The sequence below is a fragment of the Bison bison genome, unplaced genomic scaffold, assembly GCF_000754665.1.
Source record: "Bison bison bison isolate TAMUID 2011002044 unplaced genomic scaffold, Bison_UMD1.0 scf7180017864524, whole genome shotgun sequence".
NCBI lineage: Eukaryota > Metazoa > Chordata > Mammalia > Artiodactyla > Bovidae > Bison > Bison bison.
Genome location: NW_011495075.1, coordinates 5,258,838 through 5,274,549, shown reverse-complemented (window position 1 = coordinate 5,274,549; position 15,712 = coordinate 5,258,838). Strand labels below are relative to the sequence as shown.

The 15,712-nt window shown below is 38.7% G+C and overlaps 1 protein-coding gene across 1 annotated transcript in view; it reads right to left on the bottom strand.

Moving 5' to 3' along the window:
- Window positions 1–15,712, bottom strand: part of LOC104981886 (membrane cofactor protein-like) — a 38,777-nt gene that overhangs the window by 10,097 nt on the left and 12,968 nt on the right. Inside the window, exons 4-5 of the mRNA XM_010831138.1 lie at window positions 4,459–4,544; window positions 3,497–3,691 (exon numbers count right to left, since the gene is read on the bottom strand). Of these exons, the coding sequence (XP_010829440.1) occupies window positions 3,497–3,691; window positions 4,459–4,544 (281 nt within the window). The remainder of the gene's footprint in view (window positions 1–3,496; window positions 3,692–4,458; window positions 4,545–15,712) is intronic.

Below are 15,712 nucleotides of genomic sequence, written 5' to 3'. Positions count from 1 at the left end.
ACTCCGGGAGTTGGTGATGGACAGGGAGGCCTGGCGTGCTGCGATTCATGGGGTTGCAAAGAGTTGGACACAACTGAGCGACTGAACTGAACTGAACTGAAGATATGAAAGCAACCTAAGTGTCCTGATAGAATAATGAATAAAGAAGATATGGTGTATATAAAATGGAGTATTACCTAGTCATAAAAAGAATGAAATCTTGCCACTTGCAATAGCGTTGATGGACATAGTGGGAATTATGCAACGTGAAATAAGTCAGTCAGAGAAACACCATGTGATTTCAGTTATATATGGGATCTACAAAATAAAAAAAATAAACTAATAAAACAAAAAGGAAACAGATTCATGAATACAGAGAACTAGTGATTGGCAGAGAGGAGATGGCTGGCAAGAGGAGGAAAATAAGTGGATTAAAATGCAAAATCTTCTAGTTATAAAATAAGTTATGAGGTTATGATACACGGACTAGACAATACAGTCAACAATTCTGTACTTATTTTAAATGGTGACAGATGGGAACTAGACATCATGGTGATCATCTTGTTATGTATGTAAATGTGGAATCATTATGTTGTACATCTGGTTTTTGCACTAGGGCAATGCTGTCCTTGAAATGAATTGTGAAAGATTCTCTCCTCTTGTATTTTTTTAAGGCTTTGTGTGTGTGTGTGTGTGTGTATGCATGCTAAGTCATTTCAGTTGTGTCCAACTCTTTGTGACCCTATGGACTGTAGCCCCTCAGGCTCCTTTGTCCATAGGATTCTCCAGGCAAGAATACTAGAGTGAGTTGCCATGCCTCCTCAAGGGGATCTTCCCAACCCAGGGATGGAACCCGTGGCCCCTGACACTTCTGCAATCCAGGTGGATTCTTTACTGCTGAGCCACTGGGGAGGCCCAGTGGCTTTGTGTAGAACTGCCATTATTTATTGCTTAAATGTTTGGTAGAGTTCACCAGTAAGGATACACAGTTTGCAGTACTATTTGTTGAGAAGGTTTAAGTTGTCAAATTTATAGGCATACAGTGGTTTGTTTTTTTCCTTATTATTCTTTTTTTTAAATTTAAATTTATTTATTATAGTTAGTGGCTAATTACTTTACAATATTGTATTGGTTTTGCCATACATCAACATGAATCTGCCACAGGTGTACAGGTGTTCCCAATCCTGAAACCCCCTCCTGCTTCCCTCCCCATACCATCCCTCTGGGTCATCCCGGTGCACCAACCCCAAGCATCCTGTATCCTGCATCAAACCTGGACTGGCGATTCGTTTCTTATATGATACTATACATGTTTCAATGCCATTCTCCCAAATCATCCCCCCCACCTCCCTCTCCCACAGAGTCCTAAGACAGAAACTATAAAACTCTTAGAGGAGAACATAGGCAAAACACTCTCCAACATACATCACAGCAGGATCCTCTATGACCCACCTCCCAGAATATTGGAAATAAAAGCAAAAATAAACAAATGGGATCTAATTAAAATTAAAAGCTTCTGCATAACAAAGGAAACTATAAGCAAGGTGAAAAGACAGCCTTCAGAATGGGAGAAAATAATAGCAAATGAAGCAACTGACAAACAACTAATCTCAAAAATATACAAGCAACTCCTGCAGCTCAATTCCAGAAAAATAAACAACCCAATCAAAAAATGGGCCAAAGAACTAAATAGACATTTCTCCAAAGAAGACATACAGATGGCTAACAAACACATGAAAAGATTCTCAACATCACTCATTATCAGAGAAATGCAAATCAAAACCACTATGAGGTACCATTTCACCCCAGTCAGAGTGGCTGTGATCCAAAAGTCTACAAGCAATAAATGCTGGAGAGGATGTGGAGAAAAGGGAACCCTCTTACACTGTTGGTGGGAATGCAAACTAGTACAGCCACTATGGAGAACAGTGTGGAGATTCCTTAAAAAACTGGAAATGGAACTGCCGTACAACCCAGCAATCCCACTGCTGGGCATACACACCGAGGAAACCAGAAGGGAAAGAGACACATGTACCCCAATGTTCATCACAGCACTGTTTATAATAGCCAGGACATGGAAGCAACCTAGATGTCCATCAGCAGATGAATGGATAAGAAAGCTGTGGTACATATACACAATGGAGTATTACTCAGCCATTAAAAAGAATACATTTGAATCAGTGCTAATGAGGTGGATGAAACTGGAGCCGATTATACAGAGTGAAGTAAGCCAGAAAGAAAAACACCAATACAGTATACTAACACATATATATGGAATTTAGAAAGATGGTAATGATAACCCTGTATGCGAGACAGCAAAAGAGACATAGATGTATAGACCAGTCTTTTGGACTCCTTATTATTCTTTAAATGTCAATAGGATATTTTATGATGTTCTCCTTTTCAATCTTGATATCGGTGATTTTGTCTTTGTTTTCCTGTCAGACTGTCTATGGATTTATCTATTTTATCCATATTCTCCAAAAACCAGGCTGATTTCTTTGATTATCTCTGTTTTGTTTCTCTTTTCAATTTCATGGCTCTCCAATTTTATTATTTCCTTTTGTTTTCTTATTTTAGATTTAATTTGCTCTTCTTTTTAAATTTCTAATGGTAGAAGCATAGATGACTGATTTGAGAAACCAGGTGACTGATTTCTGTTTTTCCAACATAAGTATTTCATATTATAAATATCCTCTGAGCAAAACTTTTGCAAAACTTTTGCTGTATCCCACAAATTTTGGTATGTAAATATGCTGTTCATTTTTAATCAATTAAAAACAGTTTCTATTTCCCTTGTGACTGCTTCTTTGACCCATGGGCTACTTAAAAGTGTCTTGCACGCTTTTCAAGTATTTGGTTTGATTTCTACATTCATCCCATTGTGATCAGGTTAATGTACTGGTACTAGTTTCAATGTTTTGGAAATAAATATGTTAAAAATATTACCTAAAAATGATATTACAGAATGTCCCATTGTACACTGGGAGAAACTAAATATTTTGCTATCATTCAGTGGATCCTTCATCAAGAGCCACATCCCCTCCAGTGTCTCCCCGCTTTTAGCTAACGTGAAGTTGTTAAAATAAGCTTTATCCAGAGTTTAATAATCTTATCAGTGAGAAGGTTAGTCTTTTAATGCTCCTGAAGCCCGAGCTCTCAGAGGTCTTATTCTACAAGATAAAACTTGCTTGTTTTTTAAGCCACAGTGTGTTCAGTTTTCTGATGCTTGCAAACAAACAACAACAACAACAAATCCAAAAGCTCTAGCTCATGCACATACACAGTAGTTCATGACATATGAGTTGAAATGCCAAGAACACGTTGAGTGACTGGTGGGGAACTCTACAATTAGAACTTTTTAAATTTGATTTGAGCAATATTAAATTAAATTAGAGGTCAATTTAGTAGGAAGAGCAATTACATGGGAATCTTTTGTTTACTTGTAGATAAACATATTTTTGAAGTGTTTCCACAGTATTTAGATTCAGGAGGAAATACATGGAAATATTATTACCTTTACACTCTGGTGGGTCACTGCTCCATCTGTTATGATCAACACAAATAAGGGTGGTTTCCCCAATAAGAGAATATTCATCTGGTCCATGAGAAGGATTACACCTGTATATTACTACTTCACTGTATTGATATACTTCCTTATACTGGGTGAATCTTCCATTTGTTATATTTCCAGGTGTTGCACACAGAATTACTTAAAAAGGGAGGAAAAAGGACATGAAGTAAAAGTAAAATATTAAGACAGCATTAGCAAAGTCCTATGAATTGCCTTCATATAATTCATTAACATATGATTAATATACTCCAGTTTTGAATTCAATATCTGTTTAGAAGAAAGCCTCTATATGAATATGAGTTATCCCAAATTCAAGCCATTAATGTAGAAAAAACTTATTTTCTGAAATATGAAATACATATTTATCTGCAAGACCATGCTAAGTTTTGCTCTTATCATCATGAAAGATGCTGACAATTTAATGCTAAAATATACTTGTGATTAAAAAGGTAACTCAGTGCTAGCTGAACAATACTTTATGATTTATAAATATCTCCATTCACAAATTGGTTGTTCACATTAATATTGAGTATTACTATAATTTTTCACTTTCATTCTGATGATGTATGCTTAAATTTTTCATATACAGCTGTTAAACCAGATATTGAAGTAACTTGCAAAAATATAAAACAATGACACAATTCCTACTATTTGTTTTGGAAAATCTTGACTTTTCATAAAAATATGTATATATGTATATTTATATGTATTGCAGCTAACACTTCTTAAAAATGAATTAATAATTATTTTTAAAACTTTTCATTTTTAATTGCAATATAATAAATATCAATTGACATAATCCATATGAAGAGAAGTTCTTTGGTGTCTATGTTAATTTAAAAGCATAAAGAGGTCATAAAGTTTGAGAACTGCTGCTCTATATCCTAAAGAGAAGACATACATACTTTCACAAATTGGGAGATTATCACTCCAGTTCACATTATCTCCAGAAATTTCACAATATATAACTTTTGCTCCAATCAGATAAAAACTAAATGAGAGAAAAAAGTTAGCATGTCCTTTAAGCAAATTACAAGATGTATATAATAATAAAAAATGTTTTATATGATGGTTTTTCTGTACTATAGTAATTTGAGTGAGAAATTTCTTAATATAATGGATGTCCTGAATCTGCAACTCAGAGTTCCTGCATGTGGACCCACTTTGGCCTACAGTAAAATGTGTAAATTACTGTCACGCTGGTCAGTGCAGCCCCTCTGCTCCCTCTGGCAAGTGTGTTACACACTGACTTCTACTCTTTGCTCACACTATTTTGCTCAGTAAGGGCTGAGCAGAGAGATCGGGGCCCTAGAACTTGCCTGCCTGGATTCAAGTTCCAGCTCCATGACTGCCTTGAGCTTGGGAAATCCCTTGCTGCTGCTGCTGCTGCTAAGTCGCTTCAGTTGTGTCCGACTCTGTGCGACCCCATGGACAGCAGCCCACCAGGCTCCTCTGTCCACAGGATTCTCTGGGCAAGAATACTGGAGTGGGTTGCCATTTCCTTCTCTGGGAAATCCCTTAATGCTTCCTTAAAGCTTCCCCTACATAACTAGTGGGATTGTTCTGAGGATTGGATGAGTTAGTCTCTGGCACATAGTGAGTACTAGGTAAATTTTAACTTTTATTAATATTTTTTTTAGATCAGAATACAAACCCACCTTATTTTATTGCTCTTAACTTTTTGAGATTTTAACAAACTGAAGATGTGTGGCAACCCTGCATCAAGCAAGTTTCTTTGTGCCATTTTCCCAACAATGTTTGCTCACTTTATTTCTCTTGTCACATTTTGATAAATATCACATATTTAAAACTTTATTACTACTATTATATTTGTTGTGGTCATCTGTGATCAACAGTATTTAATGTTATGACTCACTGAAGGTTCAGATTATGACCATTCCCTTCTCCAGGGATCTTCCCAACCCATGGATTGAACCTGGGTCTCCCACATTGCTGATAGATTCTTTACCATCTGAGTCACCAGGGAAGCCCTAACAATTTTGGCAATATGCCATTTTAAAATTAAGATATGTACACTTTTTAGACATAATTCCATTACATACTTAGTAGTCTATGGTATAGTGTAAACATATGTAAAAAATTCATTTGACTTGCTCTATTGCAGTGGTCTGGAACTGAACCTGTAATATCTCCGAGGTATGTCTTCACCTTCCTAGGAGTAGCACAGGAATACTCCTACTTGATGAAATCTTCTCTGATGATTTAAATTCACAATATGCTCTCCTCCTTCTGGAAGTTCACTGTAATGATTGTGAGTGATTCTATGTATTTGATACTACTTCTTACTTACTATTATGCTTTGATGCCTCTCTGTATATGCTGTATTTCTCAAAAAGGATACAACCTCTTTAGGAAGAATCTATGTATTAAACTTTTGGCATTCCTCAAAGTACCTAGCAGGGTCTCTCTCTATAAATACTCACTGAATGTTCCTTTATTTCTAATTGATTAAATTAAATATACCCTATCTGCTTCCAGCTGACTCTTCTACAAGACTCACTCATTGATTCTAGATTATAATGTTTATTTCTGGTATGATGGCAATTTAAGAGGCATCAGGAATCTGTCTCCCCACCTTGATAACAATTGCACAGGTAGAATCTGCCTGATGTCACTATTTTGGAACTCTGACTTCTGTTGATGGTTTACAATGTCCAGGTGAAGACTTAGGTAAATTGGCTTATTTTGGTCCATTTCAACTTACCTTAGCACAGTGGTAGCTACCCATCCTCACCCATAGCCGTGTGGCAGGGTTCTCTGCATGTGTTCCCAGAGCAGCTTACAAGTTACTTGTGGGAGCCAAGGTGTTCAAAAAGAACCCCCTCCTCCAAATATGAGGATCTGTGTTCTTATCACTAATAGCTGCTTCTGATCACAGATAATTAGACAAAGAAACAGGTAGTCACTTTTGACACACCTCCCCCTACTCTTGTAATCCCCTTCTGCCCTGGCTGAAGTAACCTTCAAGGGGCTTAAATATCAAGTGCCCTTTGTTCCCCACTTCCTTTTTAGTTTTCCCCTTATAGGGGCCAGACATTAACTACTAGGACATTCAAAAGCAACTGCACATGCAGGAAAATGAGAAAGTGACAGTGTGTGCCTAGGGGATGGCTCAGGAAAGACCAGAAATATGTCTCAGTTTTTACATCAGGCTGATATTCAGCACAGAGCCATTAATCAACAATTAAAAAAATTAATCCACCTTGCATTTGGTGCTTTGCCTGTGGGGTGGCATCATTGAGAACTTCCTTCTGCAAGGTTGCCCCAAAATATACTGCTGCAAATGATCTCCCACAAGTGTATGCTCACCTAAATCTTCATGCCGCCACCTGCCACAAGAACAAACGTGGCCGCACCAACAAACTGCCTCCAGAAGGAGGTCAAATAATGCCTCTCCACCAGCGCCTGCTTTGACTTCACAGAGGCCTCCCGCCTAACCCCCATGGGTAGGCCCTCAGTAATATTTGAAAAACAAAAACAAAATGACTGGCTAAAAGATGTTTAAAGAACTAAAGGAAGAAATCATGAAGTCAAGAGAATATGTGTGAAACATGGAAATCTCAAACAGGAGGCAGAAGAACTAGAAAGAAACCTCAAGGAACTTCTGGAGTTGAAAAGAACAATAATGGACTTTAAAAATCCATGGGAGGCACATTTGACCAAAAAGAAGAAAGGATCAGAGAACTCGAATACAGGATGATGGAATTAGTGTCTCTGAGGAACAGAAAGAGTAAAGACTGAAGAAAAATGAACAGAGCCTAAAAAATCTTTGGAACTGTGGAACACCAACAGATTTACCAACATATACAATGTAGGACTCTCAGAAAGACAATGTAGAGAAGACAGCAGAGAGAGAGAGAGAACATTTGAAAAAATAAGGGCAGAAAACTATCCAAATTTGATTAAAGATGTGAATATAAACATGACAAAATCTCAATTCACCCTAAGATGAACTCAAAGAAATCCATAATACTCATGCTTTCAAAAGACAAAGAGAGAATATTGAAAGTTGCAAGAAAGAGAGAGAATAATCACATAGAGAGGATTCTAAACAAGATTATGAAATTTCTCATTAGGAACTCAGAACCCCAAGACAGTGAGAATATATACTCAAAGTGCTAAAAGAAAAATAAACAAACAGACAAACAAAAAACAACTATCAAACAAAAATCCTCTATCCAGAAAAAAACTGTTCTTCGAAAGTTATGGAGAAAGTAGGACCTTTCCAGGAATAAAAACGGAGAGACCGTGACCACTAGGTCACTGTTGACCCACACCTTCACTGGAGACTCCTGGACACGCACAGACTTCTGGGGAAAAGAGGTGTGTGTGGTGCTGGCCGTGCTTTGGAACAGAGAACCTGGACATGTCTCAGAATTTCTGACCTTTTAAGAATATTTTGGGTTATAGCTGTTGAACATAACAACAAATGTAATGAACACTCATTCTCATGCTCTTCAGTTCAGTTTAGTCACTCAGTCGTGTCCGACTCTTTGCGACCTCATGAACCGCAGCAAGCCAGGCCTCCCTGTCCATCACCAACTCCGAGTCCACCCAAACCCATGTCCATTGAGTCAGTGATGCCATCCAACCATCCCATCCTCTGTTGTTCCCTTCTCCTCCTGCCCTCAATCTTTCCCAGCATTAAGGTCTTTTCAAATGAGTCAGCTCTTTGCATCAGGTGGCCAAAGTACTGGAGTTTCAGCTTCAACATCAGTCCCTCCAATGAACACCTAGGACTGATCTCCTTTAGGATGGACTGGTTGGATCTCCTTGAAGTCCAAGGGACTCTCAAGAGTCTTTTCCAACACCACAGTTCAAAAGTATCAATTCTTCAGCCCTCAGCCTTCTTTATAGTCCAACTCTCACATCTATACGTGACCACTGGAAAAACCATAGCCTTGACTAGACGGACCTTTGTTGGCAAAGTAGTGTCTCTGCTTTTTAATATGCTGCCTAGGTTCGTCATAGCTTTACTTCCAAGGAGTAAATGTCTTTTAATTTCATGGCTGCAATCACCATTACAGTGATTTTGGAGCCCAGAAAAATAAAGTCAGCCACTGTTTCCACTGTTTCCCCATCTGCTTCCCATGAAGTGATGGGACCAAATACCATGATCTTAGTTTTCTGAATGCTGAGCTTTAAGCCAACTTTTTCACTCTCCTCTTTCACTTTCATCAAGAGGTTCTCTAATTCTTCTTCACTTTCTGCTATAAGGGTGGTGTCATCTGCATATCTGAGATTATTGATATTTCTCCCGGCAATCTTGATTCCAGCTTGTGCTTCATCCAGCCCAGTGTTTCTCATGATGTACTCTGCATATAACTTAAATAAGCAGGGTGACAATATACAGCCTTGATGTACTCCTTTTCCTATTTGGAACCAGTCTGTTGTTCCATGTCCAGTTCGAACTGTTGCTTCCTGACCTGCATATAGGTTTCTCAAGAGGCAAGTCAGGTGGTCTGGTATTCCCATCTCTTGAAGAATTTTCCACAGTTTATTGTGATCCACACAGTCCAAGGCTTTGCCATAGTCAATAAAGCAGAAGTAGATGTTTTTCTGGAACTCTCTTGCTTTTTCGATGATCCAGCGGAATTTGGAAATTTGATCTCTGGTTCTTCTGCCTTTTCTAAAACCAGCTTGAACATCTGGAATTTCACGGTTCATGTATTGCTGAAGCCTGGCTTGGAGAATTTTAAGCATTACTTTATTAGCATGTAAGATGAGTGCAATTGTGTGGTAGTTTGAGCATTCTTTGGCATTGCCTTTCTTTGGGATTGGAATGAAAACTAGAAGTGTGATTTATATTTGACTCCAAGATGGCAGAGTGGAAGGATGTGCACTCCTCTTCTCCTCTGAGAACTCCAAAATTACAACTCACTGCTGAACAACCATCAACAGGAGAATGTTGGGTCCCACCAAAAAAAGATACCCCGCATCCAAGGGCAAAGGAGAAACCTAAGTAAGACAATAGGAGGGGTGAAAATGCGTTTAGAATCAAACCCCACACCCGCCAAAGATGCTCAGAGGGCTCAAACAAACCTTGTGCACACCAGGACCCAGAGACCTCACAGAGACTGAGCCAGAACTGTGTTTGAGTGTCTCCTGAGGAGGTACGGGTCAGCAGTGGCCTGCTGCAGGGGTAGGGGCTCTGGGTATAGTAGACCTGGGTATGGCATAAGCCCTCTTGGAGGAGGTCGCTATCAACCCCACCATAGAGCCTCCAGAACTCACATAGGACTGGGGAAACAGGCTCTTGGAGGGCACAAACAAAAGCTTGTGCACACAAGACCCAGGAGAAAGGAGCAGTGACCCCACGAGAAACTGACCCAGACTTGTCCGTGAGTGTCCAGGAGTCTCCAGCAGAAGTGTGGGTCAGCCGTGGACTGCTGCAGTGCTGAGGGCACTGAGTGCAGCAGTGTGTGCATGGGACCTTTGGAAGGAGGTGGCCATTATCCTCATTACCTCCACCATAGTTTGGCCTCAGGTCAAACAACAGGGAGGGAACACAGCCCCACCCATCAACAGAAAATTGGATTAAAAGGTTTACTGAGCATGGCCCCACCCATCAGAACAAGACCCAGTTTCCCCCACAGTCAATCTCTCCCAGCAGGAAGCTTCCACAAGCCTCTTATCCTTCTCCATCAGAGGGGAGACAGAATGAAAACCACAATCACAGAAAACTAACCAATCTGATCACATGGACCACAGCCTTGTCTAATTCAGTGAAACTATGAGCCATGCCATGTAGGGCCACCCAAGACGGACGGGTCATGATGGAGAGTTCTGACAAAACATGGTCCACTGGAGAAGGAAATGGAAAACCACTTAATTATTCTTGCCTTGAGAACCCCATGAACAGTGTGAAAAGGCAAAAAGAGAGGACACTGAAAGATCAACTCCCCAGGCCAGTAGGTGCCCAATATGCTACTGGAGATCAGTGGAGAAATAACTCCAAAGAATGAAGAGATGGAGCCAAAGCAAAAACAACACTCAGTTGTGGATGTGACCGGTGATGGAAGTAAAGTCCAATGCTGTAAAGAGCAATATCGCATAGGAACCTGGAATGTTAGGTCCATGAATCAAGGCAAATTGGAAGTGGTCAAACGGGAGATGGCAAGAGTGAACATCAACATTTCAGGAATCAGCGAACTAAAATGGACTGGATGGATGAATTTAACTTAGATGATCATTATATCTACTACTGTGGGCAAGAATCCCTTAGAAGAAATGGAGTAGCCATTATAGTAAACAAACGAGTCCAAAATGCAGTACATGGATGCAATCTCAGAAATGACAGCATGATCTCTGTTCATTTCCAAGGCAAACCATTCAATATCACAGTAATCCAAGTCTATGCCCCAACCACTAATGCTGAAGAAGCTGAAGTTGAATGGTTCTATGAAGACCTACAAGACCTTCTAGAACTAACACCCAAAAAAGATGTCCTTTTCATTACAGGGGACTGGATGCAAAGGTAGGAAGTCAAGAGATATCTGGAGTAACAGGAAAATTTGGCCTCAGAGTACAAAACAAAGCAGGGCAAAGTCTAATAGAGCTTTGCCAGGAGAACGCACTGGTCATGGCAAACACCCTCTTCCTACAACACAAGAGAAGACTCTACACATGGACATCACCAGATAGTCAATACCAAAATCAGATTGATTATATTCTTTGCAGCCAAAGATTGAGAAGCTCTATACAGTCAGCAAAAACAAGACTGGGAGCTGATTGTGGCTCTGATCATGAACTCCTTATTGCCAAATTCAGACTTAATTTGAAGAAAGTAGGGAAAACCACTAGGCCATTCAGGTATGACCTAAATCAAATCCCTTATGATTATACAGTGGAAGTGACAGATAGATTCAAGGGATCTGATAGACAGAGTGCCTGAAAACTATGGATGGAGGTTCATGACATTGTACAGGTGGCAGGGATCAAGAGCATCTCCAAGAAAAAGAAATGCAAAAAGGCAAAATGATTGTCTGTGGAGGCCTTACAAGTAGCTGAGAAAAGAAAAGATGCAAAAGGCAAAGGAGAAAAGGAAAGATATACCCATCTGAATACAGATTTCCAAAAAATAGAAAGGAGAGATAAGAAAGCCTTCCTCAGTGATCAATGCAAAGAAATAGAGGAAAACAGTAGAATGGGAAAGACTAGAGATCTCTTCAAGAAAATTAGAGATACCAAGGGAACATTTCATTCAAAGATGGGCAAAATAAAGGACAGAAATGGTATGGACCTAATAGAGGCAAAGATATTAAGAAGAGGTGGCAAGAATACACAGAAGAACTATACAAAAAAGATCTTCATGACTCAGATAACCATGATGGTGTGATCACTCACGTAGAGCCAGACATCCTGGAATGCAAAGTCAAGTGGGCCTTAGGAAGCATCACTATGAAAAAGACTAGTGGAGGTGATGGAATTCCAGTTGAGCTATTCCAAATCCTAACAGATGATGCTGTGAAAGTGCTGCACTCAATATGCCAGCAAATATGGAAAACTCAGCAGTGGCCACAGGACTGAAAAAGGTCAGTTTTCATTTCAATCCCAAAGAAAGGCAATGCCAAAGAATGCTCAGACTACTGCATAATTGCACTCATCTCACATGCTAGTAAAGTTATGCTCAAAATTTTCCAATTCGGACTTCAACAGTACGTGAACTGTGAGCTTCCAGATGTTCAAGTTGGATTTAGAACTTGAATTTAGAACCAACTCAGAGGAACCAGAGATCAAATTGCCAACATCTGTTGTATCATGATAAAGCTAGAGAGTTCCAGAAAAACATCTACTTCTGCTTTATTGACTATGGCAAAGCCTTTGACTGTGTGGATCATAACAAACTGTGGAAAATTCTTAAAGATATAGGAATACCAGACCACCTGACCTGCCTCCTGAGAAATCTGTATGCAGGTCAAGAAGCAACAGTTAGAACCGGACATGAACAACGGACTGGTTCCAAATCAGAAAAGGAGTATGTCAAGGCTGTATATTGTCACCCTGCTTATTTAACTTATATGCAGAAGACTTCAAGAGAAATGCTGGGCTGGATGAAGGACAAGCTGGAATCAAGATTGTGGAGAGAAATAGCAATAACCTCAGTTATGCAGATGACACCACGCTTATGGCAGAAAGCAAAGAAGGATAAAGAGCCTCTTGATGAATTGAAAGAGGAGAGTGAAAAAACTTAAAACTCATCATTCAGAAAACTAAGATCATGGCATCTGGTCCCATCACTTCATGGCAAATAGATGGGGAAACAATGGAAACAGTGAAAGACTTTATCTTTTGGGGCTCAAAAATCACTACAGATAGTGACTGCAGCCATGAAATTAAAAGACGCTTGCTCCTTGGAAGGAAAGTTACGACCAACCTAGACAGCATATTAAAAAGCAGAGACATTACTTTGCCAACAAAGGTCCGTCTAGTCAAAGCTATGGTTTTTCCACAGCCATGTGTGAATGTGAGAGTTGGACTATAAAGAAGGCTGAGTGCTGAAGAATTGATGATTTTGAACTATGTTGTTGGAGAGGACTCTTGAGAGTCCCTTGGATTGCAAGGAGATCCAACTAGTCAATCCTAAAGGAAATCAATCCTGAATATTTATCGGAAGGACTGATGCTGAAGCTGAAACTCCAATACTTTGGCCACCTGATGAGTCACTGGCTCATTGGAAAAGACCCTGATTCTGGGAATGATTGAAGGCAGAAGGGTAGGAGAAGGGGATGACAAAGGATGAGATGGTTGAATTGCATCACCGACTCTATGGACATGACTTTGAGTAAGCTCTGGCAGTTGGTGATGGACAGGGAAGTCTGGCATGTTGTAGTCCATGGGTTACAAAGAGTTGGACACAACTGAGTGACTGAACTTACTGAGACCTCAACTGTAAGAAACACTTAAGGGAGTCTTGCAAGGTGAAATAATAGGAAACTAGACAGTAACTCAAATTGTTGTGGAAAAATAAAGATCTCACTAAAAGTAAATTCATAGGCAATTTTAAAAGTTAGCATTGGATTACAGGTGGTTTGCTAGTACAGTTTTTGTAGTTAATTTGGCATTAATTCAACTTGAGTTTCTGTAACTGTAGGAAGTTAAATGTAATCCCAATGGTAACCATAAACAAAATAGCTATAGAATGTACAAAAAAGGAAATAATGCAGAAACTATTCATTTCACTTTAAAAATCAACTAGACACAAAAGAAAAAAGTAATGCTGGAAATTAGGAACAAAAAAGCTAAAAGAAAGCACAGAGAATTAGGTAAAATAAGGCAAGAAAAGTAGCCTTTAAGGCAAGGAAGTAGCCCAGAAAAAGAACTACCTGGAGTGGAGACAAGCAATATACCTTATAAAAAGTTCAAGGTAATGATTATAAGAAAGTTCAAAAAAGTCAGAAGTAGAATGTATGAATATAGTAAGAAATTTAATAAGTGATGAAATATTTTAAAAACCTGAACAGAGCTGAAGAATACAATAGTTGTAATAAAATGACACCAGAAGGATTCAACAGTAGATTACATGATTCAGAACAATGGATCAGCAACTAGAAGATGGAATAGTGGAAATCACTAAAGCTGATCAGAAAAAAAATGGAAAAAAAATGCAGATGGTTTAAGAGCTCTCTGAGACAATATCAAACATACTAAATAATTTGCATCATGGGGCCCCAGAAGAAGAAGAGGGAGAGAAAGAAGCAGAGAATTTAGTTAAAGAACAAATAACTGAAAATTTCCCTAACATGGGAAAGGAAATAGATTTCTAGGTCCAGAAAGCAGAGTCCCAAACACAGTGAACCCAAAGAGACCCACACCAAGATGCATTGCAATGAAACTTGCAGAAATTAAAGATAGAGAGATCTTAAAAGCAGCAAAACAAAAGCAGCTGGCTGCATATAACAAATTCCCATATGATTATAAGCATTTTCAGAAGAAACTTGAAAATCAAAAGGCAGTAGCATGATAAGGTTAAAGGGATGAAAGCTAAAAATCTATATATAAAAATCCTGTACCTGGCAAAGATATCATTTAGATTTGAAAGAATGTTACAGACAAGCAAAACTAAAAGAATTCAGCACCACTAAATGGGCTTTACAAAAAAATGTTAAATGGATTTTTTTTAAGCAAAAAAGAAAAGACCACAACTAAAAAATATGAAGATTATGAAGGAATTATCTTATTTGTAAAGTGAAACATACAGGAAAGGTAGTAGATAAACCATTTATAAAACTAGTAGGAAGGTTAAAAGACGAAAGTAGTCAAATCATACACACCCACACACACACACACACACAGAGATATAAAATAAGGTAAGGGATGCACAAAACAATGAACTATAAAATATGATGTCAAAAACATTAAACATGAGAGGAGAAGAGTAAAAATAAGTGTAGTTAGAATGCATTTGAACTTAAGAAATCAGCAATGTTAAGCAATCATGAAGTTTTATATAAAAATCTCATGATAATCACAAACCAAAAATCTATAATACACACACACACACACACACACACACACACAAAAGAAACAAATCCAAACTCAACATTAAAGATACTCATCAAATCACAAAGAAAGATAGCAAAAGAAGAATGAAGGAGAACTGCAGTAACAAATGATTAAGAAAATCATTAACGATTAACGATTAAGTAAATGATTAAGAAAATGACAAAACATGGATACCTACCAATTATTATTTTAAATGTAAAAGAAACAATGGTCAAAAGACATGGAGTGGGTAAAGGGGTAAAAAAGAAGATCTAATGATATGCTGCATCAAAGAGACTCACTTCAGATATAAAGACACAAAGTCTGAAAATGGAGGAATAAAAAAATGTATTCCATGTAAATGGAAAGCAAAAGAAAGTTATAATACAAATACTTATCCCGGACAAAATAGAGTTAAAACAAAGACTGTAGAAGAGACAAAGTAGAACCATACATAATGATCAAGGGATCAGTCCAAGAAGAAGATATCAGATCAGATCAGTCGCTCAGTCGTGTCCGACTCTTTGCAACCCCATGAATCGCAGCACGCCAGGCCTCCTTGTCCATCACCAGCTCCCGGAGTTCACTCAGACTCACGTCCATTGAGTCAGTGATGCCACCCAGCCATCTCATCCTCTGCCGTCCCCTTCTCCT